Source organism: Carex rostrata, chromosome 7 (assembly GCF_964058835.1).
Source record: "Carex rostrata chromosome 7, lpCarRost1.2, whole genome shotgun sequence".
Lineage (NCBI taxonomy): Eukaryota > Viridiplantae > Streptophyta > Magnoliopsida > Poales > Cyperaceae > Carex > Carex rostrata.
In genome coordinates, this window is record NC_135924.1 from 11,673,393 (window position 1) to 11,696,906 (window position 23,514).

General features: G+C 35.5%; 4 protein-coding genes across 8 annotated transcripts in view; 1 reads left to right on the forward strand and 3 right to left on the reverse strand.

Annotated features, from left to right (window-relative positions):
- The first annotated feature begins 1,813 nt into the window (after window positions 1–1,813).
- LOC144556412 (catalase isozyme B) overlaps window positions 1,814–23,514 on the forward strand; it is a 72,692-nt gene continuing 50,991 nt past the window's right edge. Inside the window, exons 1-9 of one of the 2 annotated variants that reach the window (XM_078304761.1) lie at window positions 1,814–1,984; window positions 2,166–2,262; window positions 2,703–2,980; window positions 3,694–3,902; window positions 4,331–4,898; window positions 5,376–5,465; window positions 5,555–5,622; window positions 5,725–5,818; window positions 5,929–6,017. In XM_078304761.1, coding sequence (XP_078160887.1) covers window positions 1,970–1,984; window positions 2,166–2,262; window positions 2,703–2,980; window positions 3,694–3,902; window positions 4,331–4,898; window positions 5,376–5,465; window positions 5,555–5,622; window positions 5,725–5,818; window positions 5,929–5,988 — 1,479 coding nt within the window. In that variant the 5' untranslated portion in view covers window positions 1,814–1,969 and the 3' untranslated portion in view covers window positions 5,989–6,017. Of the gene's footprint in view, window positions 1,985–2,165; window positions 2,263–2,702; window positions 2,981–3,693; window positions 3,903–4,330; window positions 4,899–5,375; window positions 5,466–5,554; window positions 5,623–5,724; window positions 5,819–5,928; window positions 6,236–23,514 lie in introns of those variants that run through there. The other variant, XM_078304760.1, reaches the window with a different exon arrangement.
- LOC144556860 (pentatricopeptide repeat-containing protein At2g17210-like) lies at window positions 6,720–9,115 on the reverse strand. The gene has a single exon (XM_078305337.1). The coding sequence runs from the start codon at window positions 9,084–9,086 to the stop codon at window positions 6,975–6,977; it is 2,112 nt and encodes a 703-aa protein (XP_078161463.1). The 5' UTR covers window positions 9,087–9,115; the 3' UTR covers window positions 6,720–6,974.
- GAUT3 (galacturonosyltransferase 3) lies at window positions 11,080–16,208 on the reverse strand. Of its 4 annotated transcripts, none has more exons than XM_078305005.1 (8): window positions 15,955–16,208; window positions 15,452–15,535; window positions 15,275–15,342; window positions 14,675–14,792; window positions 13,960–14,091; window positions 13,288–13,622; window positions 11,906–12,851; window positions 11,080–11,625 (listed from the first exon to the last, which is right to left on the reverse strand). In XM_078305005.1, exons 1-8 carry the CDS (start codon window positions 15,997–15,999, stop codon window positions 11,350–11,352), a joined length of 2,004 nt encoding a protein of 667 aa, XP_078161131.1. In that variant the 5' UTR covers window positions 16,000–16,208; the 3' UTR covers window positions 11,080–11,349. The 4 variants fall into 4 exon arrangements, with proteins under 4 accessions (XP_078161131.1, XP_078161132.1, XP_078161133.1 ...); XM_078305006.1 differs by having other exon boundaries at window positions 14,675–14,782; window positions 15,275–15,335; window positions 15,468–15,535; window positions 15,955–16,203; XM_078305007.1 differs by having other exon boundaries at window positions 15,275–15,335; window positions 15,468–15,535; window positions 15,955–16,202.
- On the reverse strand, window positions 17,510–23,104 carry LOC144556413 (putative serine/threonine-protein kinase PIX13). Its single transcript, XM_078304762.1, has 6 exons — window positions 22,875–23,104; window positions 20,533–20,891; window positions 20,059–20,194; window positions 19,082–19,224; window positions 18,857–18,980; window positions 17,510–18,080 (listed from the first exon to the last, which is right to left on the reverse strand). Exons 1-6 carry the CDS (start codon window positions 22,942–22,944, stop codon window positions 17,686–17,688), a joined length of 1,227 nt encoding a protein of 408 aa, XP_078160888.1. The 5' UTR covers window positions 22,945–23,104; the 3' UTR covers window positions 17,510–17,685.

The following is a 23,514-nucleotide window of genomic DNA, read 5'->3' on the forward strand; positions in this document are numbered from 1 at the left end:
TTCTGATCAATCCGGATCTAAACAAAATTATGTTTCCTTTTAACTGATGTGAATTTAGGGATGTAAACGGTCGGATACGGATACAGTTACGGATAGTCTCGGATACATATATGGATCGGATATCGGACAGATACGGATATTAGATCTAATTTTCATAATAAGTTTGTTGATTACAAAACATATATCATATTATCAAAACATCAGTCACTAATTATAGTGTTATATTATTTATCAAAATATTTATATATATGCAGTTTAATAAATCATTGGTATGAATATGTACTTTAATAAATCAATTTAAGAACACATAGTATATTTGTTGTAATTTTTCAGATACAAATTAAATAGTTTAAGTACTTTTTCGAAAATCCCCACTAAATTGAATAATATCCGATCCATTTACCCCCCCCCCCCCCCCCCCCCCCCCCCCCCCCCCGAACCCGTATCCTCTCAGGTATTGCACAATTATTGCAGAGGATGACTTACTTAACGGTTTGAGATTAAATCTCAACCGGCTTGGGATTCGGGTCACTGTAGGGGGCCCCATTTTTGGGCTTTGAGATTCGTGCCAAGTTAAAAAGTACGGTTCAGATCTAGTAATTGTAAAAGATTCCCTTATCAGGTATTGGAGAGGATATATTTCCCCCCCCCCCCCCACCCCACACACACACACACACACACACGTGAATTCCTTTCCGTCTTGGATAAGATTTTTTAAGTCCAACTCTTCTAGGAATCTGAATTTTTTGTCCATTTCAAGATAGGAGTTTAAAAGTTCGATGTTAGGGATAATTAATATATTTTTTTCTCATTTATGTACGGAAAATAGAGAGAAGGGCCAAAAATTTTAATTCAGTAATTCCAGCCCTCATAAACTCTAATTTTTTATTACGAAGTTAATATAATTTTTTACATATAGATAAAAAAAATTTGGAATGAATAAACTTGAAATTATTAATATTCTCGTTTTAAGAAAAGAAGAAATTTGTTCTGCATAAATCCCTGACCTGTATACAAGCTCTCTCTTTCAGCGTTAAGTTGCCAAATTTTTCTAAGTTATTTGAGAGAAGTTTAAAAGTTAAAATTATATACTTTTCTTTTAGGTTAAATCAAAGCTTAAAATTGAAATTTTAGCTAAAAAGTATTCCGAGCTATCTTGACTTCATGTAACATATAATTAATAAAAAAATGAAAAAAAAAATATGATTAATACATTGCGTGCAGCTAAAATAGCTCTGTTAATATATATTTATCCTAAAAATACAGGAACTAAAACTAAGCGTGACGTGTCTATAGGTCTTTATCACCTTTTTTTATTTTATTTGAGTATTAAGTATAAACCCGTAGGTAGTCTTTATCAGCTGCTACCAGTTTTATGTTTCCTGCCCAGGTATGGTGTTGGATTTTATCCAAAGGGCTTTGGACAGAATCTCATCCAAAGTGATCCTTACCCTTTAATATACTTTAGGATTCGTACCAACATAACTAAAACTTAATAATCTAAGATCGGACGGTTTACATCTGAATTTGGATGAGATTTTGTCCAAAGCCCTTTGGAATAAACTCCAACCATATTTATGAAGTGCCTGACGGATAGGAATTTGCATCCTCTGAGATATCTCATATTTTGCGTGACTTTTTGGAAACTCTCAACCGTTGCATTACGTTATACGCGAATCTCAAAGCTCAAATAATACTGGCCCCCCAACGTCACCTCCGAATAGGCACCGGACACGTCGGTCACGCAAAATATGAGATATCTCAGAGGATACGCACTCGACGGATAGGACCAGCCTGCCTGACGAACAAAGGCTGGGACCCACCACACATTAAAAAACGGCGGCAACAACTCTCGTTTTTCGTTTGCGTATAAAATCGAGATCGTCTTTACTTAGGATTCTTCGTTTCGCTTCGTGCTTATCCACGAGAGAGAGAGAGATCGGGAGAGAGGACTGAGGAGAGAGAAGCCATGGATCCCTACACGGTACGGTCTTCTAATTTTCTACCTTTAATCTTCGTTGATACAATTAATCTAGGGTTTAGCTCCGGAATCAGGGTGGTTTGATCGCTTTAATTGCAAAGAATGATACAATTTTGCTATTTTTTTTTGGATTTAGTGATTAAATTTGTGCCTTATTCGTTTGTTTGTTGTTTGATGGTGTCAGCATCGACCATCGAGTGCCCACAACTCCGCTTTTTGGACCACCAATTCCGGTGCTCCTGTTTGGAATAACAATTCATCCTTGACCGTTGGATCTCGAGGTAAATTAAATTAAAAAATATTTCTCTCCTGTTAAATATTTCCTTATCAGTTCGCTTTCTATTGCGACCCAATTTTGATTTTGGTTTTTTTTCTTTTTTTTTTTCAGAATAGTGGTTTTACTAAATTATTTTATTTTATTTTATTTCTTGCTTAAAAGTTCAATCAACAAAGAGTACTGTTTGCTACAGGAATACTAGGAGAAAATTAGATAAAATATGAAAATTAGCTCAGTTAATTAGCAAAATTAATTTCCAATCAATGAAGCAGTAATCAAAAGCCATAATCAACAAGTTAAAAAATTTAAGGTGATATTATATTATCTGCAATCTATAATATGTTAAAATAAAAAGCCTTGTACAAAGTTTAAGGTGATATTATATTACCCTATGGAATTGCATCATATAGTGATGTGAATAATGAGACATTTTTGCCAATTCAGGGCCAATACTACTAGAAGACTACCACTTGTTGGAGAAGTTGGCACAGTTTGACAGGGAGCGGATACCAGAGAGAGTGGTACACGCGAGGGGAGCAAGCGCAAAGGGCTTCTTTGAAGTCACCCATGACGTCTCCCACCTGACCTGTGCGGATTTCCTGCGTGCCCCCGGCGTCCAGACCCCCCTTATCGTGCGCTTCTCTACTGTCATCCATGAAAGGGGCAGCCCTGAGACTCTACGTGACCCCCGTGGCTTCGCTGTCAAGTTTTATACCAGAGAGGTATCATGGTTGTGTGCTTGTTTGTTTTTAGGTATCATGACAAAATCTATCAGATTGACTTCTAATGACAAATCTAAACCGTTTAAACCGATCTACTTCACGAATTATGCTCATACACGTCAAATTTATAAAATTTTGAATTAATTTAGTATAAAGTCAAGCGTTCAAAAAAAGAAGGTTTAATAAGTTAATTTTAATGTGTTCATTTTTCATCATTTTTTTACCGCTCGACTTTATACTAAATTTATTTGAATTTTTTTTAATTTGACTTGTAAATTCATTACTCGTGTAGTAGATCACGGTTTGGATTTGTCATTTGAAGTCAATTCTATAGATTTTTTAAGTTGAGCTCACCAAACTCTTGGTGAGCTTTAGAACAACTTAGTTCTACTCGTGGTAAAATATCTCTGGTTATCACCATGCTTAGGTAGTGGTTGTCTTTTATTGGTTGAGTCATCAGATATCCTGGACTATTCAGTTTGATTGAGTTATATGTGGGTCAATTTTACTTCATATTTTTTGTTAGAATTAGTTCTATTAATAATCCATATTTAGAAGTTCCCCAAACAACCAATAGAATTGCGTGGATTCTCCTAAATGATCAGCCAAATACCCTTATCCCAGATGGCATTTCTTCTGACATTATTCCCACCTTTTTTTTATACTGCCAAGGTTGCAATTCTTCAATTTGTTTCATCCATTTTCTTTGTCAGGGAAACTTTGATCTGGTTGGAAATAACTTCCCAGTATTCTTTGTGCGTGATGGGATGAAGTTCCCTGACATGGTTCATGCACTCAAACCAAACCCGAAGACCCATATCCAGGAAAACTGGCGCATTGTCGACTTCTTCTCTCATCACCCTGAAAGTCTCCACATGTTCAGCTTCCTCTTTGATGATGTTGGCATCCCATTAAACTACAGGTATTTAAACACTAGTCTTTTTTAAGGTCAATTCGTTGAGTCAAATGGGTCAGGTCTGGATTCCCTTGGTTTGGTCAGAATTGACATTTTATTTGTGTTTGAGGAAGAAAAAGTTGATGTAAACATATCATGCGTTTCATAATTTTTTCCATGGTGGTTAAATGTAATAGTTTTTCAATGATGTAGTCTTGTGGTGTATCTTAGTTTCAAAAAGGATGATAGGATAATATTCCAAACTTGGAAGGATAATTTTCATTCAAGTTTTGTGCGTCTTCGAGTTTCCTTCCTGCTATTTTTATTTATTTTTTTATTTTTGTGAGGAACAAGTAGGAGGAAGCGAGTGACCTATCTTCACTTGATCAGTGAGGGAAAAATGACCATGTTGAAATCTTGGCTAAACTATATATTACATTACTGATACATAACAGGCACATGGACGGATTTGGTGTCAACACGTACAGCCTGATAAACAAAGAAGGTAAAACCCACTATGTGAAGTTCCACTGGAGACCTACTTGTGGTGTAAAATCCTTGCTGGATGATGAGGCAATCCAAGTTGGGGGTTCTAACCATAGCCACGCTACAAAGGATCTCACCGATTCTATAGCTTCTGGAAACTTCCCTGAATGGAAGCTTTACATCCAGACCATAGACCCGGAGCATGAAGATAAGTTTGACTTTGACCTGCTTGATGTAACTAAGATCTGGCCTGAGGATCTGATTCCACTCCAGCCAGTAGGCCGCATGGTCTTGAATAAAAATATTGATAATTTCTTTGCGGAGAATGAGATGCTTGCATTCTGTCCTGCTATTGTCGTGCCTGGGATTTATTACTCTGATGATAAGCTGCTCCAAACTAGGGTTTTTTCATATTCTGATACCCAGAGGCACCGGCTGGGGCCAAACTATTTGATGCTACCTGTGAATGCTCCCAAATGTGCACACCATAACAACCATCATGAGGGTTCCATGAACTTCATGCACCGGGATGAGGAGGTACTCGTGTTATTTTCTTCACAGCAACCTAGACTATGCACTTACAGACTTTAAAATCTGATACCCTGAGGAGGAGAAATTTCTCTTTTAAAATATATGGGATCAGGAATATCATTGTATGCTAAAAGAAAGGTACTGTCAGTGCCTCCCCACCATCCATTTTCTTGAAAAGATAACCAAACTACCTCCCTCTATATTCTTGAAATACACACATGAGGGAGAACAAATGAAGTTTTTGCTTATTTTTTCAAGAGACTGGAAGATATTCGAGGATATCACATGTCGTGGTTGTACGAGAATTTTTTTTTTTAAAAAGGGTTATAGATGATAACTTATTGGGGGGCATAAATGAATTAAGACATGATTGTTTGAAGTTTCAGAGGGGCAATATGTATATTTCTCCATTATGTTTAGTTTTCACTCTGATACCAGTAGGGAGCATTTATGATTTAACGCTTGATGTTGTTTCTTTCTTAGGTTAACTATTTCCCATCAAGATTTGATCCTGTTCGCCATTCTGAAACAGTTCCAATCCCTCCCCGTGTTTTTACCGCAAAACGTGAAAAAGTAAGTTTATACTTTTCGCCTTCTATGTCTGTATATATTATGTATTAAAATTTAAAACTAATATCTGCATTTAAAACACTTTTTTGCAGTGTATGATAGAGAAGGAGAACAACTTTAAGCAACCAGGTGAGAGGTACAGGTCCTTCGATCCTGCCAGGTTTGTGTTCTTTTTTTTGTTATAATTTATCTTTCAGTTACAAAGGAACTATATGGAAGCACAATTTTAACTTTGTATTTTGTACAAAAAAAAAAAAATTAGGCAAGAGCGATTTGTTCAGAGGTGGGTTGAAGCATTGTCAGATCCACGTGTCACGCATGAACTCCGAAGTATTTGGGTGTCATACTGGACCCAGGTACTATTCCCTTCCTATGCCTTGATAATATACCCTTTGACGAACAGATCATTTTATAACTTAAAATTTAGATTTTTAATGCAAATATATAATTGTGTTTATTGTTGTAGTGCGATGAATGGCTGGGGCAGAAATTGGGGACTCGACTATCAGTTAAACCAAGCATGTAGAGTTGCAGTGTGGAAAAGAATAAACATGAAAGAGATGTGTGAAATTGGGGACTCGACTATCAGTTACTATTCACATGATCTTGAGTAAAAAAAATAAAAATAAATGAAATATCAAAATCATGTGATAGTTACTTTTATTTTGACATGTCCGTGTGAAATGCTGTTGCTTGTTTTTAAACGATGTGTCGGTTATGTTTTATTTATATGTGAAGTGATGTTTCTTGTGAAGTTGCAACATCTGTTGTGCTGTATGTTTTGTTTATATTTCCTCAATTTTTAGCTTTGTTCAATGTGCACCTCCAGTTTTTAGTGTATTTTTTTTTTCTCCATTTAGTAAATTTTGGAATTAACACTTCTGCTCGAAATTAAGTAATCAAAACAATATTCATGATCTTTCGGTTATATTTAGGCTTTCAATCTTTTTTCCATTACATTCAACAGTCCTAAAAGTTTGTGAGCTTAACTCTAAATATATCAGATTAGTTTCAAACGACAAATTTAAATGGTAAAAAATGATTTACTTCACAAGTGATGTATTTATATATATGAAATTTATAAATTTGTAGATTAATTTAGTATAGAGTTAAACAATTCAAAATATTTTAATGATTTTTGAATTAAGATCGTCGCAAAACTTGGTGAGCTTAATAACACCCTCTATCTACTACATAGAATACATTCATTTTTGCTCTCTTCCTCTTTGCATATTTTTCTCTATAGACAACTAAAGAAGAAAATAACAAATACAAAGTACAACAGTCTAGTCTATCTCAATTGCAAATTCATCTTTGCAAATCCACTTCATACACCAATGAATAAACTGTACCACGGAGTATATCCTCTCCATTACTTCACTTTATGGTTTGAGATTAATTCCCAGCTGCTTTGGAATTTGGGCTAGAGCAGGAGGCAGTATTATTGGACTTTGAGATTCGTGCCAAGTTAAAAAGAACGGTCTAGATTCAGTAATTGTAAAAGAATCCCTATTACGGTACCGGGGAGGATCCGAATTCGTACATTTCTGTACTCTCGGGATGTGACCCATCATGGGAAACAAAATTATGAGCTTCTTGGCCGATATGCACTGAGCTATAGCCGCTCATGACCTTCATCCCTTTCTCTCTTATAAGCGACCTCAATTTAGCCGTTTCATCAACTAATCCATGCTTTGCATACATGTTCGAGGCCATTAAATACCCGGCTGAGTTTGAAGGCTCCAGTTGAATAACCCGTGTTACAGCCTCTGGGCCAACTTCACAATCCTCATAACTCCTACATGCACTCAGTAATGCACCCCATGCCGGTGCATTGGCTTGCACTGTTTCGGGCAGTTTCTCTATGAAGCTTATTGCGCCTTTGAGGTCTCCTGCTCTTCCTAACATATCGACTACACAAGAGTAATGCTCCATTTGAGGCTGAAATGAAATTTCGTTTACCATTTTATCAAAAAATGCCAGACCTTCCTTCACTAGACCGGCATGGCTGCATGCTGACAGAACCGTCAGCACAGTAACTCCATTAGGTTCTAATCCGTTTGATTTCATCTCCTCTAAGAGAGTAAGGGACTCCATTCCACGTCCATTCATTCCTAGTGCACCTATCATTGCATTATATGTTAAAATATTTCTTTTGGGCATTTCATCGAACACCTCCCTAGCAGAAACTAAATCTCCACATTTGCCATATGCATCTACAAGCCCTGTGCCAACAGCCAAGCCATTAATAAAACCATTCTTGACTGCCATTCCATGAGCACAATTGGAGAAAATCACCTCAGCCAAGCAAACACAAGCTTCTAGAAGGCCGAGCATGGTCACTGAATTAGGGCTACCAAGCTCTCTTTGTGCCTCCACAAAGAAGGTTATTGCTTCATTAGGTTTACCACAACTCGCAAAGCCTGAAACCATAGTGTTCCAAGTGAACAGGTTTCTCTCTTCCATGTTGTCAAACAGTTGCAAGGCCAACTCCATGAGGTCACACTTTGCATATGCATCCAATAGGGAATTCATCAAAATTATATTAGAGAACCGTACTCTTCGAATGATCACTGCATGAACACACTTGCACCACATCGGTTGCTTTTGTTTTTTGCAAAGTTGCAATAAGGAGACTAATGTGACATCATCTCCTCTAATTCCACAGTTAATCATGGAATCAAACATTGTGAGTGCTTCTACACACCTCTCAGCATGGACCAGACCTGAAAAGATACTATTCCACGAAACCAAGTTCCTTTCAGGCATTTGAACAAACACCTTGTAGGCAGATTCCATGTCAAAGGACTTGGAGTACATATCAATTAGTGAATTTGCCACAAAAACATCATTCTCAAAGCCCCAAGAAACCACAAGCCCATGTAACATTGTTCCATTACACATGTTCCCAATATTACAACAAGCTTGTATGACACTGACAACAGAAAGCCCATCTAAATCAACAAAAGCACCATTGAACATGTTTCTAAACAACAAAATCGCATTCACAGCATGGTCAGTTTGTGCATAGGCACTAATTAGTGCACTCCATGAGATGACATCTATCTTGAGCATTTCATCAAATAACTTTTGTGCACAGATCAATTCCTGGATTTTTCCATACATTGTTAATAAAGAGTTTGCAACTGACAAGTCCCTAATAAACCCAATCTTTAAAACATACCCATGCAGGTTCAATCCTTCTTTATACTCTTGAAGTTTCCAACAAGCCTGTATCGAGACAACCAATGTGGAAAGATTTGGCTTGAAGAAATCACAAACCCTAGCCTCTTTCCAATGACTCAACCCATTCAAGTAGTCACCATTGCTCATGAAACCATGTATTAAAGCATTCCAGGACACAGAGTTTTTATTCACTGAACTGTTAAACTGTGTAAAGGCTGAAGCGAACATGTTGCTTTTGAGGTAGAAGCTAGTGATGGAATTGGAGGTGGAAGGGAAAAGTTGGAGACCAGTTTTGATTGCATCTGCATGGAGACACATGCCGTGATCGAGCCACTGAACTGCCGCGAGAGATTTAAAGATGGAAGGGAGGAGTTCAGGCGGTATGGTGAAACTGAGACCTGTGGCCCTAGCATGGCGATAATGGTGCAAGAGATTCATGACAAGTGCTGAGAATTTTTGCAAATTGATCTCGCTTCCTTTTCAGGGCTGTTTTGTTTGCTATGACGGGGATCCGTATCCTCCCAGGTACCTGACTCAACACAATTGAAATGGACGGCCCAGATTTAATTTCAGTTGGTCGGTGATCAGAATGGCAGTATTATTTGTGCTTTGAGATGCGTGCCAAGTTAAAAATTATATCTTCAGATCGTCCGATTCAATTCTTCTAACCTGAGGGGATACAAATTCCTATGACGGGGAGGCGCGGAGCGAATTCACATCCCCTCAGGTTACCGGACTGAGTACAATTGAATCAGACAGTTCAAAATTGTTCTATTTAACTTGACACGAATCTCAAAGAAAATATAATAGTGCCCCCTCTGTCATTCTGATCAAGGACCGACTGAGAGTAAATCTGACCCGTCCGTTTCATTTGTGTTGAGTCAGGTACCTTGCAGTTGGAATTCACATCCCCTCAGGTTACCTGACTGAGTACAATTAAATCGGACGGTCCAAAATTGTTCTTTTTAAATTGGTACGAATCTCAAAGCATAAATAATACTGTCCCTCTGCACCATCCCGAGCTAGTATTGGCTGGTACCTGGGAGGATACCAAATCCATTTGAACATATTTTCTTCTCTGTGTGTTATTTTTGTTTTTTTTCAATTAAGCACTTCTTTAAAAATAAACCTAAACCCTAGTACTAGGTCACTTTTAATGACCCCAAAATAATAAAAAATAATTTATATGCATACAATTTAGTATTATACTGCATCTTTTTTTTTTGCCAAAAAGTTTCTTTCGAATTACTCTAATAATAAGTTGTGAAAGCTTTAAATATTATTTAGAGCATAACGTTGAGTTTTGGTGATTTAATAACTAAAACATGTCAAGAATTAAACAAACACATCTAATATACATGCAATTTGTTGTAAATGTTTTACTATAACTTTTGTCTGCGTAAAACTTAATGTACTCTTACGGAATTGCTTGATTAATAATTAGTGAAAGTATTAGATAATATTTGAGGCATAACTGTCAATTTTAATCGTCAAAAGTATTATTAGAGTAAATTCAAAATAGTTCAATTTTGTGGTTTAACTATGAATGCACATAAATCGTATTTTATAGATAAATTTCTAGAGGGTTTCCATTTGGCACAATATATTTCCAAACGGTTCATTATTTTTCCAAATGTAAAACATGTATAAATTTAATCCTACATGGTCTGTTCTGCAACTAAAGTGCAAATCTTACATTAGTTGATGCAAATAAAATGCAAAATATGTATAAAAAAGTTTCATCTCTTAGGGAATTAGTTTGATGTTTCAGAAAAAAAAAATCCCCTTTTTCTTATCTGGCAGCCTCTGTCGGTATTTTTTTTTAAAAAAGTATGAATAAAGTTGGAACCATGAGTTAATCAGTACAAAAAAAAATATATAAGAATTGTGTACAAATTTGTGCAAAAAAAAAAAGATCATTTCATGAGCTAGAATGCAAAATGTCTCAACAGTACATAATTTATGTGCTTAAAGGAATCTGACGGCTGTATTTTTTATTTAACCAAACTCAAGCCTCCATTTGTATTTTTGACTTTTGAGAACACCCTATCCACTTGTTCTGACATATAGCTTACACACAACTAACAACCCTTAATGGTTGGCGAAACCAGAACTGTGATTAGAAGATCTCATATAAAATATTTCGGTACATGTATATTCATAGAATAGTTTCATGTTTACTTTAAAATATATATATTGTGAACGAACGTACTGGAAAAATGGGAAATATATTTGTAGGAAGTATGTACTGGAGCAACTTAACCTAGACAAAAACCTCCCTCATTTTTTAAGTCTTTTTAAAGTCTCTCTCTCACTCTAGATTAACATTCAAACAAAGCACTAACAAATACATAAAAAACGCACAAAACATACAAACAAGTAACTAGTGTAATGGCATTGGAATTCTTTCTTTTTTATAGCAATTAACTCGTGAGCATTGGCAGTCCCTTTATTGCCAGAAATATACCATTTACATGTCGTATAATACCACCGGCTCTTGCCCTCTATCTTATCTTGCTTTTCTGACAATTCTATCCTATTGTCTCAATGTCACGACTTGCATGCTAACAAATGTTGCAAGATTATAGGATTAATTAAGGACTAGATCGTAAGCCGGTATTCATGCTATACAAAAGAATGATTCAAAGAAAAGAAATAAGTATGAAAAGGGAATAAGTCGAAGCCAAAATTGGTGATGCCATCAATCATTCATGAAACAGTGCTGGATGTAGGGGTTATCAAATCTGACATAATTGGACCAGTACTGCTTGTACTTGGCAATTGCAAGATCAAGCCATGGCTTGTAGTTTCCATTGTAATGCACCACAGCTGCACTCTCTATCTCTTTTGGGTCTACTGCCGGGTCGTACCCAAGACCAAGCACGTGCCAGGTGCGATTGAGTGGGAATGTTAGGTTGTAAAAGGTGATCAGGCCAGGTGGCAGTGATCCCAGCTTCCATAGCTTTCTGTCCTCATTCTGAAAAAAAATGCAAAGTACTTGTATTTTAGTATTTAGAAAATTAGAAAATGAACAATATTCATGATATAGCATTAAAACATATTAAATAGAAATGCAGACATTGCTGAGGGCTAAGGAGGCAGGGTATTTTGGTCACAAAAATTCAACAAAGAATGACTGGAACAGGCCAGTAGGTACTGGGAATACCATATTACCTCAACAACTACTAACAATACCATGCACCAACCTTGGCCCCAAAAGTAATTAAATAAAAAGAATATAAATTTGTATGTCGTACCAAATCTTGCCAATAGTGATAAATCCCAGTAATGTTCCTTTTCTTCCACTCCTTCAGATCAAACATATTCATCCCAAAGGCCCATCCACAGGCCCGTGGATCAAAATTATCTGAAATTTTTGGGTTTGAAAAATTCAAATACGTGTCAAACCGGTGAAAGCTCTCCTTGCATGTTTCAACCGCCCCATTCACCATTCCTTTCAAATTTACTGACCAGAGAGGAGTCAGGTCCCGTTGCACCACCACATCATCGTCCAAAAATAATATTTTATTTAATTTTGGGTACACCTCTGGCATGTAAAACCTCAAGTGGTTCAGCATAGAAAGGTACTTGGGGTTCCGGTATTTCAAATTCTCATGCCCAGCCGAAAGGGATGAGGGATGGTTAAATTTGAAATAATATTCTTTAATCCTCGCTGATTCAAGTTGGCGAAGAACTGAACAGTATGAAGAATTTAGCCATTTGAACTTGTCTATGTTTTGCACCTCGATTGTTGCATGGTTAGGCGGGTGCATCATGAACCACATTTTCATGGCTGGGAAATTTAATCTATCAGTTACTATGTGAAACACGTGTTTATGCGGCTCATTGGCATGTGTAACAGTTGAATTGATAACAACTGACGTTGCAAGCACATTGTCAGAGAAGACGGCATAATGGTAAAGAGAGGAATCTTCAAGTTTGGACTTCTCTTCTTCGAATTTTTCTTCCTTGTAGTAATTATAGTAATCATTGGTTAGTTGTAAATGAAGACAGTGTATGGGTTTTGGCACAGTTTTGGCTGCATGTTGAACTAGGAAGGTGTTTTGTTTTTTGGCTGAGTTGATTTTTTCTTCTGACAATTGAAGAATGGCCCGTATCTTTCTCTCAATCTCTTCTGATTTATGAAGTTTGTCTTTTGCTGAGGTTAAGGCATGGCCCATTGCTTTAGCCTGCTCAAGGGCACTGGAATAGAGAAAAAGAACAAAAAGATGTAATAACAGAGGAAGATGATTAGAAACAGAAAGCAACACATGCCACCATTATAATAGCAGGCACATAATTTGCATTATCCCTCCCTTCTTTTCCAGTATTACAAGAGTCTTGGAACTTCAAACAGTTTGATCCTGTAAAACCTCAAAGCATATTGGATAACCTCAAAGCATAATGAATTCTGTAGAAGCAGACATGAACTCCAATTGAAGTATCGTGAATTCTATTTAACATTATGCTGACATAAGGGAATGATGGGATCAAAAAAGAATTTCTAAAATCAAAACCATTAGAAAAGACATCAACAGATAGCAGTCAAAATCTAAGGTGTCATCCAGAAAACCTTAAATTGTAATGTTGACAAGAGAGGAGGTTTAAGATAAAATCTTCACAATCATCACTAACATACCTCTCATGTAGTTCATTGTCTGAGCTGGCATCTCCAATGGCATCTTGGTTCTCTTTGATTCGCATGATAAGCAATTGGTAAAGATCAAGCTCTTTCTTGGAATAAAATATGCTAGCATAAACCTTGGCCATTATTATCTGATCTTTCATGAGCATCAGTACGGAGTCTGACATGGGATTCTGGTATAGTACTCTCCATATACTGTACCTATCTTGTACCTTGTTCACAAAATTTTTGGTACGGTTTATCGCTGCATTTTGTATCTTGGTTTCATTTTCTTGGCTCATATGGATAAGATCCATTGTTCGTTTTTCCCTTCTCTTCTGCCTCAGCAGCTGAAGTTAAATTTTACAATCTCATTACATACAAATCAGAATAGAAAATTCATGTGCAAATCCAGTTTTTTTGTCTAAAATTTGATCAGCTTGCATAGGGCTGTATCAGCAAGTTCAATGTCACTTCATTCTGATGCTTTTCTACAGATTTATTAATAATTAAGACAATATAGACCTAATCAAGCAGGTCGTCAGCTTGGTCAAATATGGTCAAATACCAGTCTGGTTCACAATGAGTATGTTGGTGTCACAGGCCTTGATCTGAGAAGCTAGTTCATCCATTTAAATTGCCGCCTAGAAACAAATAAGAAGGAAACAAAAAAGGTAAGACACTGACCTCACGCTTACGTTTGATTGGGTCAATTGGTTCATCATTTTGAATTTGAGATCTAGTTTGATCATTTGCTTCCAATCTACTTGTCAAACTCAGCTCTGATCTGTTCACAAGAAGTTCGTTTGAAATGTGTCCCTGTTCAAAATTTACAGCTTTAAAAGTGCAGGCTAACTAGGCTGCAAAATTTGTATCGTAAAAACACTGCCAAACATATTTGTGCATCCTTTTCTTTTAAGAACAACAATAACGTGCCACATCTTCCAACTAAACCAAACAATTACTCATTCTGTAATTAAAATGCAACATATTAGGAGCTGTTTGCAAATGATATCCAATTATTGAAACCAAGAAATTAAACAAAGTTTTATAAATTGCCTCTTAACTTTCTTGTATTATTCAAATCATATCATCACTAATTTCCATACATTTGGCATGGAATAATCAGGTAATGGTGACCAGATTTTAGCTCAAACATGTTCTTCAATAGGGAGGCTTGTTAGAGTTAGGAGCGGAATAATCAAATTCATTAGAGTACACCTCTTCCATCACATAACTTAACATGATGGCATTAGTTGCAAGTATCTTAGAAAATGTAAGGTTTTAGTTGCGACATCAAATATTTTAGGTGTCATCACACGAATACTAATGTTATTAGTATCATTTGTAAAAAAAAAAAAACCCAGTAATTATCAGAATAAATAGAAGAAACAATAAGTACCAATCCAGCTGTTTCTTTAGTCTGATTCAGAGAAGAGAGCTCCTTGAAGTTTATTTTAAATGTTCTAATAGCACCTGAGGGATTGGTGTAGGCAACTGTTATTGATTCCTGACAAGTACTTCAAAAAATGTAATCAGAATAAAAATATTCTAATTATACAAGGGACAACAGTAATGATTTAAAAAATGTAAAACCCTATCATTGCTTTTGATAGGCCTATAATCAAGATGAAAAGGAATTATAGTAATTAACATGTAATAACTTGTGTACAAAACATAATGATAACTTTAGGACTCTACAAAGTTTCATGATTTTTTTAGCATCAAATGCAGCTGCTAATTAACTTTTCAGCATCAAAAACAGTGCAATCCATATGCTTGTCCCACTCTTAATCCTAACTGTGGTTCTTACAGTCCTACACAGCTTCAGGGCTCTTGACATGAGTTTGATCTAATTTGCAACAGCTAAAGCTTAATAAATTTCAGCCTACAGCTTTACTGCTAATGACAAGTGAATTGAGGAAAAGATTGGATCATTAATAGTTGGTACCAATCATAACAGGTACTGCATGATCCCAATTGGTACCCTATTCATTCATACCTGCTCATCATGGCAGTTTGTACAAGGTTGTTTACGGCCATCTCCACCATTTCCTTCATGTCTGAGAACTCATAAGTTTAAAAAAAAAGGGACAAAGGAAAATTGATTTACTCATGTAATATCATATATAATTAAAGTGAAGTTATGACTTGTAAATGCAAGAAAAGAAGAACAAACAATTGAGCCCACTAACCGGTTGGAAAAGGAGAACTTCCTCAAAAAAGAAAACTCTGATTGGGCAGATGAAACAATAATCGTCCCCTAAATAAAAAAGTTTATTTAAACAATTAAAAAGATAATATTTTGCAAAGTGAAAAGTTTGTGCATTATTGTCCACTACTAATCCTCCCTTATCAGTATAAGAGAAGGATATAAATAAAAGCTTTCACTTTGTATGAGGCTAGGAACAATACAGACACAATTCCAAGCATTGTCGTACTGGCTGATATATATAATGGTTAACATTATCTACCTGTCTAATTACCAGGGCTGTAGTATCATCAATCATTCAAATGCTATGAATTTTTAAAGAAAAATAGAATTAAGCTCACTAGGTCGAAAATGTGCCTGGTACTAAAACAGATACTACTACTAATCAAAATAAGAGAAATGTCCAAATTGTAAGGAAATTAAGCACCGCAGAGATTAGAAAAATAGAAATTGAAAGAAAGAAATATTACCTGAAATAAGAAGAAGATAATTAAAATTGAACGTCTAATCTCCATCTCGCATCAAGTAAGAGCAAGGGATGGAGAAAGTACTGAAGCGAAGGGAATATCGGGACGGGCTGTGGTTACCCAGTGTTGGAAGTGATTAGCGACCCGCATTCGCCAAATACTTCCTCAGTGATCGAGTTGCTGGACAGCACCACCTTTGGCCTCGTTCCGATTTGGTCTCGGTGGAGCGCCACCGCTAACGATTCTCGCCAAATCCGATCGATCTGGAGAGGATTTTCTATCGCGATTTGGCCTCCTTCAAATCCCGTCGACTGAAATCGCTTCTCGTTTCCGATCAGACACACGCCGCGAAATCCATTTCCAATTCTGATTTCTCTGTTTTGCTCCGCGTTCCGATCAGAGGGTTTAGTGTGATTGCTCCAGTTCGGATATGGAATTTATTTACCTAAGGTAACTCAAATTGTAATTTTAGATCTGGACCGTTCGATCTACTTTGGCAGCCATATTGAAGGATTCCGTGCATTCCAGCTCGGACCAGATTGGCACGAATTCTGATAAAACGGTCGTGATCTAAAACGTAAATATTGCATTACCTCAGAGAATCTGGACTCCATTAAATGTATGTCTTTGATGAGAGATTCATGATAAACGAAGTGTGGTTCTTCTGCTTCATGAGCGGTGTGTGCGTTCATGCTTCAGCTTCATTTTTAAGATTTTAAATTTCTTTTACTCAATAGAATAGAAAGCTTCATCTTTATTTTTTTATATTTAAATCGTTCGGTAATTTGATTTTGATAGTTGAAATTTAACTATATATTGCTATCCTTCTTTTTCTAATTTTAATATTTATCATTTTGACGTGGTCTCTGTTTTAATAATGTTATCCAATAATGAGGATGTTTTTAATTTTTTAGCAAGTTTAACAACAAATTTGAATTAATTAAAAATAAAGAAGAAATAAAGTCAACTCAAATATATAATTTTGTAATATAAAATAGTATGTCTTACATTAAATTTTTAAAAATATGTGTGTTTGAAACCGGAGGCAATATTTAAATAATATAAATTGTGTATATCACATTATTGCTTTTCCATTTACAGGTATAGTGACAAATTAATTATTCGGGTACGATGCGGCGAGGTCAAAAATTCATGATTCGAGAATAATTCGAGAATAATTCGGAATTATCCGGATCAGATATCTCAGTTCTATAAGAGAGCAAAACAAAAAACCAAAAATAAATGTTCTAGGAAAATTCGGGAAAAATTCATAAAATTAGCAAATTATTCGGGTTTAATTCGCGAATAATTTGTGAATCTTTTGACTATGTTTACAAGGGGGTGCTGACCCGCTTCACATGGACAACGCCAATAATTGACCATTTTAAACCTAAGATCCAACAAATGTATATAAAATCACAAAAGGAATTATGACGGTACATTTTGCATTTTGCATCAAGAATGTCTTTAAAAATTTCTTAGAAACGTGGGACTAAAGAAAACAAATCTCAGTATCCTCTATATCTAAATATTAAAACAAAAATATCATCAATACTTAGAAATACACACTACCTCTTGTTAAAGAGTTCCCTTATTAATTAATTATCAATTATCAGTAGAAAGCACCTGACACACCAAAAAATTGATCATCCAGAGAAAAACAAAATTAGGCAAAATGTACAAATCTGAGCAACAGAATTAATGAAAATCATGAGCCATGACAGTACAATTCCATCATCTTCCTTGTTGAGATCTATTGCTCGTACCAGCACCGGTACGACCCAGTGAGTTTGAACTGAGACGAATATCTTTCGACCTTCTCTTAATAGCCTCAACCTGCTCTAAAGTTTCCAAAACCTCCTTCATCGACGGTCTCTTTTTAGGGTCTTCATTGAGGCATTTTAAGCTTAGTTGTGCAGCTTTGAAGGCCCCCCTGGTGCTGTATTGTCCCTCGATCCGATGGTCCATAATATGCGATAACTTTCTCCGATCAGCTAAGAATGGCTTCGCATACTTCACTAAATTTTGTTGTTCATGCGGTCGATGTGGGTCTAATGCTCTCAGACCTGTTAGCATTTCTAACAGTACTACTCCAAACCCGTAAACATCGCTTTTCACATATAAATGACCTATAATTGATAACAAAATTTCACATGAAAATGACCTACAACTGAAGAGCAATTTGTGTAACAGGTCACTACACTGCAAAGGCTGACTAGGGCTTTACATGAGCCGGATGATGCGGGACGAGTAACGCAGAATGCCGCACCTCCAGGGACACAAGAGAACCCGAGATAAAAATTCGGATTGACTTTGGATGATTTAAGTGCCAAATCCACAAATATCTTGGAAGAATCAAAATGATTTGATGTTCATTTCTTTTTAATTATTTCAATAATCAATAATGCTTTTGTTGAAAGGGTGAAAGAGATAATTCCCTCCAACCAAAGGCACCAAAAGATATTTGAATTTTGACCACTATTTGAGATAGGCCACTTGATTTCTATTTCCATTAACAAAAGAAAAATCTTATGGTCCCCTACATAGGGGCCTACCTCCTAAATGCTAACATATCATTATGGTAGGCAACATTGATTAGTACCCAATTAAATTTATTTTTAATAAAGGGCAATTAATAAATTGCTTTTGATTAGTACCACAAGATATCCTTACCCCTCTATGATATGCACATGAGCACACATCCTTTGAATTTTACCTTAAAAAATTGACCTTCAATACAATTTGGTTCTACCAAAAGCAACAGGAAACACACAAGTTGATCTAAAGAGAGAGATGAAGAAGCTTATGTATGACCCTTCCTAAGGAATATAACAAAAACTTAAAAATAGCTGAAGATATTATAAGAACTTATATATAAATAAATAATATAATTGATATTTCATACCAGTAGCAACATATTCTGGAGCAGCGTAACCGAAAGTGCCCATGACCCTTGTCGTCACATGCGATTCACCGCTATCAGGGCCATGTTTTGCCAGACCAAAATCAGAGAGCTTTGCATTGTAATTCTACAAAAGAAGATAATTTCCCCACAATAATTCCTGGTAAATAAATAGTCAGAAATTGACTTTTTTACTGGTAATATTTTGAAAGGAAGGTGTTTACTTACAGAGTCCAAGAGGATATTTGAGGCCTTGAAGTCTCTGTAGATGACTTGTCTCTCTGACGAGTGAAGAAAGGCGAGGCCACGAGCCGCGCCTATTACAATTTTTAGTCTAAGATCCCAAGATAATGTATCGTTGGTTGTTCCTCCTATCAGAAGCAAATTACCAGAAAATTAATCCAACTTCACAGAGAGAAAATTTTGAAGATGATTTAATTAATTGAAGTTCATGCCTCTCCTATTGTTCTCAAAATAAGACAAACTTATTATGCATGAAAGAAAAAGACATGTCACATATTTGCATAGTGTCCCCACCAATTAAAAAAAAAGGAACATAAATAACATACTAATAAATTAAAAAGGAGTTCAAATCAGAAGAAGATATTTATTAAAGGACAAGTAAATCTAACCACATCAGAAAGAATTTGTATCCTCTGCATTAACTCAAAAGAGAATCTTTTGAGTTAATGAATCTCAGCCGTCCAATATGCTTTAAGATTTGTGTAAATTAGATCACACTAATATTAAAGAGCCTCCTATGTTATAAGTAGGATCCGGATTGGATCCGTTTAAAATCAAACGATTGAGATTAATTAACTCAAAAAGATTTCCTTTTGAGTTAATGCAGAGGATACACATTCCATCAGAAAAAGACATCAATCACTAGAGGCTGATACAGTCCTTGTCAGATATTAAATAATTTTGCAAAGCAATTAATAAGTTGGCAAATGGACACATATCAATCTCAAGTTCTCAACAAAACATTATCATCTCTGAAATTGCATGTACCTTCCAAGCAAAGGACAAAATATGTACCGTACTATTCAATTTTATAATGTAATGAGGTTGACTAGTTGGTATAAAGCATCCACCGCTGTATTGCACTACAAATTCAACCTTTTCTCATTTCTTGTCACTTGCATAAATTGCTAAACCTAATTTCTCATAAGAAACAAAAGAAAAGAAAATGATGAGATTCTCACTTCGAAAGAGATGGTTTTCTAAGCTGCCTTTGGCCATGAACTCATAAACCAGCAAAAGCTCCTTATCTTCCCAACAGTACCCCAACAGTTTCACCAGGTTTGGATGAGTCAACCTCCCTAGAAAATTCACCTCTGACTACAAAATTTACAAACAAAAAATAAAAAATATTGTTTACCATTTAAAATTTTAAACGAACTATATATATATGTCAACCGACAAGTAGTACTTGTCAACTTGATATAGTAAAGCAATATATAACTAACAAATTTTCTCTGGAAAAGGACTCAAATATAGGGTAAATTTTAACAGAGGAGTTTCGGCTTCATGCAGCGCACATACTATACAATAAAACAAGGCCATATATGGTTCGTGCACTGCATGAAGTCAAAACTACTCTGTTAAAATATTTACCCCAAATATATCCTAATTATTGAACCCACATAATCTAAGCACTTAAAAAGTACAAGTGATACCTGCCATTCTTCGATACCTTGCACGCTCTCGGGATTGAGTTTCTTCACGGCAATGACCATTCCGATCCCGCTCTTACTCGGATTCAATGTTTTTTCTTCAACCCATCCCTTGTACACCCTCCCAAACCCGCCTTCTCCAAGCACTGTCTCAGGTTTAAAATTTCTCGTGGCGCCTTTCAGCTCCGCAAATGTGAAAATTCTGAGGTTTGGTGTCTCGAGGATGTGTCCGTCAGGGTAAACTAAGGTGGGGTCATCTAAACTGACACGGCTACTACCGGTAGATTGGCCAAAAGTGCTGCTGCTTATGGTTGAGATCTCGGTCATGGACGTGCTGCTACTCGCCTTCGACGTCAAGCGACCTGTGCATTTTGTCAAGAGTTATTGGTACTAGTTTATGCTATATGACCGTTCCTGATTAGTGGTACTATCAGTAACGCCTGAGTCAGTATCACCCGTAGGTCCGTTTCTAATGTCTAGTTCTCCACTAGTGACTCTTACCAATAGCATGCCTACTGGTTTGATTAATTACCAGTACTGGTTTATTTAGTCATTCTTGGATTTTCTTTTCCTTTTTAATTTGAGTTTCCACCATCTTATATATGCAATGCTTAAGCGTTTGTGAAACCAGCAGATTTGAGAAAATATAATATAATTGTTAAGCGTTTGAATGCTATTGTGTTTGGACTTTGGAGGGTTCATCATGCATGGTTTTTTAATATGAAAGATGCCAAATGTGCAACACATTGAAATATTAAAATTAATCAGACTAAAATATGCCGGCTTTGGAAAGGAACATTATTGAAGTTATTGCGTAACACACTTATATATAAGAAGGGTTCAAATGCCTCCATTTTTTGTATCTCCATCATGCCTCTATTTTTTAAAACTTCAATAACTCAAGATTTAAAACTTAAAAGTCAAAATAAAACCGTTAGATGTGATATATGTTATTTTCTCTATGTACTCATAAAAAATTATCAAAAATTATCACATTTCAATTTTGTTTTTATGTGAATCAATAAGTTCAAAAATCAACGCCTAAAAATCATCCAAATTAGTGCATTTTTTACAAGCTCTTGATGACAATCAAAATAAAATTGAAATGTCATAATTTTTTACATCTGCATAGATAAAATGATGTAGATCATATCCAACGGTTTTATTTTAATTTGTAAGTTTTAAATTTTAAATTATTAAAGTTTTAAAAAATGAAGGCACGGTGGAGACACAAAAAATGAAGGTATTTGAACCCTCCTTGTATATATATATATATATTCCGATTAAATGAAAGTAGTGCAGTATCGTCCTGTTTGTTTCTTTGATATTGAGGTTCAAGTGTGTACCAAAGAAAGGTTGGTGTGGGAATTACCAAACAAGTTCAAACCATTCATATACATACATATAGATAGATAGATAGATAGATAGATAGATAGATAGATAGATAGACAGGCTAATGTGCTTTCGGTAGCATATGGGTCGAAATACACGGTTCAAATTTGAAATTTCAAAATTCAAAAAGTCGATCTGAACCGTTCATCTTATTCTCCATATTAATATGTGCTTGGAGACCAAATTTTACATTTTTCTGAATTTTTTTTACTATTTATTAAGCCACTTGGAAAATTGCTGATCCAACGGTGGCTTAACAAAACAGTAAAACCGTTGGATTAGCAATTTTCAAAGTACCTTAATAAATAGTAAAAAAATTCAGAAAAATATAAAATTTGGTTTCCAAGCACATATTAATATGGAGAACAAGATGAACGGTTCAGGTCAACTTTTTGAATTTTGAAATTTCAAATTTGAATTGTGTGTATTTCGGAAGCACATTAGCCTCTCTCTCTATATATATATATAGAGAGAGAGAGTAAAGCTAATATACACTTAAGTGTACTGTACACTTAACTTTATGATCGTCAGATTTCTTTAAAAGTCGTGTAGATTCTTTAAAAGTCGTGGTAGCACGACTTTTAAAGAAATCTGATGACCCTAAGGTTAAGTGTACGGAACACTTAAGTGTATATTAGCTTTACTCTATATATATATTCAAGTGAGGCCTCTCTGACATTTATTATTAAAGTTATAGTAAAATGAAACTTGGATTATATTGCAGAACTGATCTCACTTAATTGAAAGAAACTTGAATGAAGTGCTATTTGCAAATTATTAAATCCTTCGGTTTTCAAATATAGCTGAAAAACATACACAAATTAATCCTTCAAAATTTCCACTGGCTAAAAACAAAAGGGAAAATAAAATATATATATATATACTACTCAGTTTTATATATTACATGAGAAAAAAAAATTAAAAATTCCAAGTATATGAAATTATGAACTAACCTATAATGGCTGATGGTCTATTAGTCACTGAAGTGCAAGATTTCCATGGCATCCCAAGGCAATTCCCCATCTTTCTCTCCTGCTCTCTCTCTCTCTCTCTCTCTCTCTATCTGCCAACAACTAAATGCTGAGAAATATAAAGCTAGTTAACTGAAGGAAAGATATGAAGAGAGGAAATTATGAAGCAAGTGATGCGTCAACGAGGAAAGAGAAAGGAAAGAAGAGCAAGTTAGAGAGAGAGAGAGAGAGAGAGAGAGGTGATTATTATGATTTTTTTCCCAATACTTTCCTCTGTGGTTTCTAAGTCAGCAAGGTCAACCATTTCTCATGTTTTCACATTCCCTGCGTCTAATTCTTATTCCCAATATCAACGCTCCGGGTTTGCTGCGGCCTCTCAGTTCTGTATAGATGTGTGGCGAGTCTCTGCAAAAAATTAAGGCCTATACATTTTGTAGTTGGGAAACATTTAATAGCTAAATTGACAAGAATATAGACTGATCTTAATATATACAACATAGTGCTTAGGCATCCATATGTTTTTAAAAATAATTAATTATATATAATAAAATTTAATTAATTTTTTTTCAGCCTTCCTCATAAAATATTAAATGTATGTTTACAGCGTAGTAATTAAAATTTT

Bases quoted from the DNA above. Each gene is read 5' to 3' on its own strand.
- LOC144556860 (XM_078305337.1), bottom strand. From the start codon at position 9,086: ATGAATCTCTTGCACCATTATCGCCATGCTAGGGCCACAGGTCTCAGT.
- GAUT3 (XM_078305005.1), bottom strand. From the start codon at position 15,999: ATGGAGATTAGACGTTCAATTTTAATTATCTTCTTCTTATTTCAG. The intron at 15,343-15,451 runs GTTTGTTCTTCT...TAAACTTATGAG, and splicing joins ACCGGTTAGTGGGCTCAATT to TTCTCAGACATGAAGGAAAT. The intron at 11,626-11,905 runs GTACGACATACA...ATTTTTTTTCAG, and splicing joins ATCACTATTGGCAAGATTTG to AATGAGGACAGAAAGCTATG.
- LOC144556413 (XM_078304762.1), bottom strand. From the start codon at position 22,944: ATGGGGAATTGCCTTGGGATGCCATGGAAATCTTGCACTTCAGTGACT. The intron at 19,225-20,058 runs GTGAGAATCTCA...TGCTTCTGATAG, and splicing joins AGAAAACCATCTCTTTCGAA to GAGGAACAACCAACGATACA. The intron at 18,081-18,856 runs GTATGAAATATC...TATCAATTATAG, and splicing joins TCCAGAATATGTTGCTACTG to GTCATTTATATGTGAAAAGC.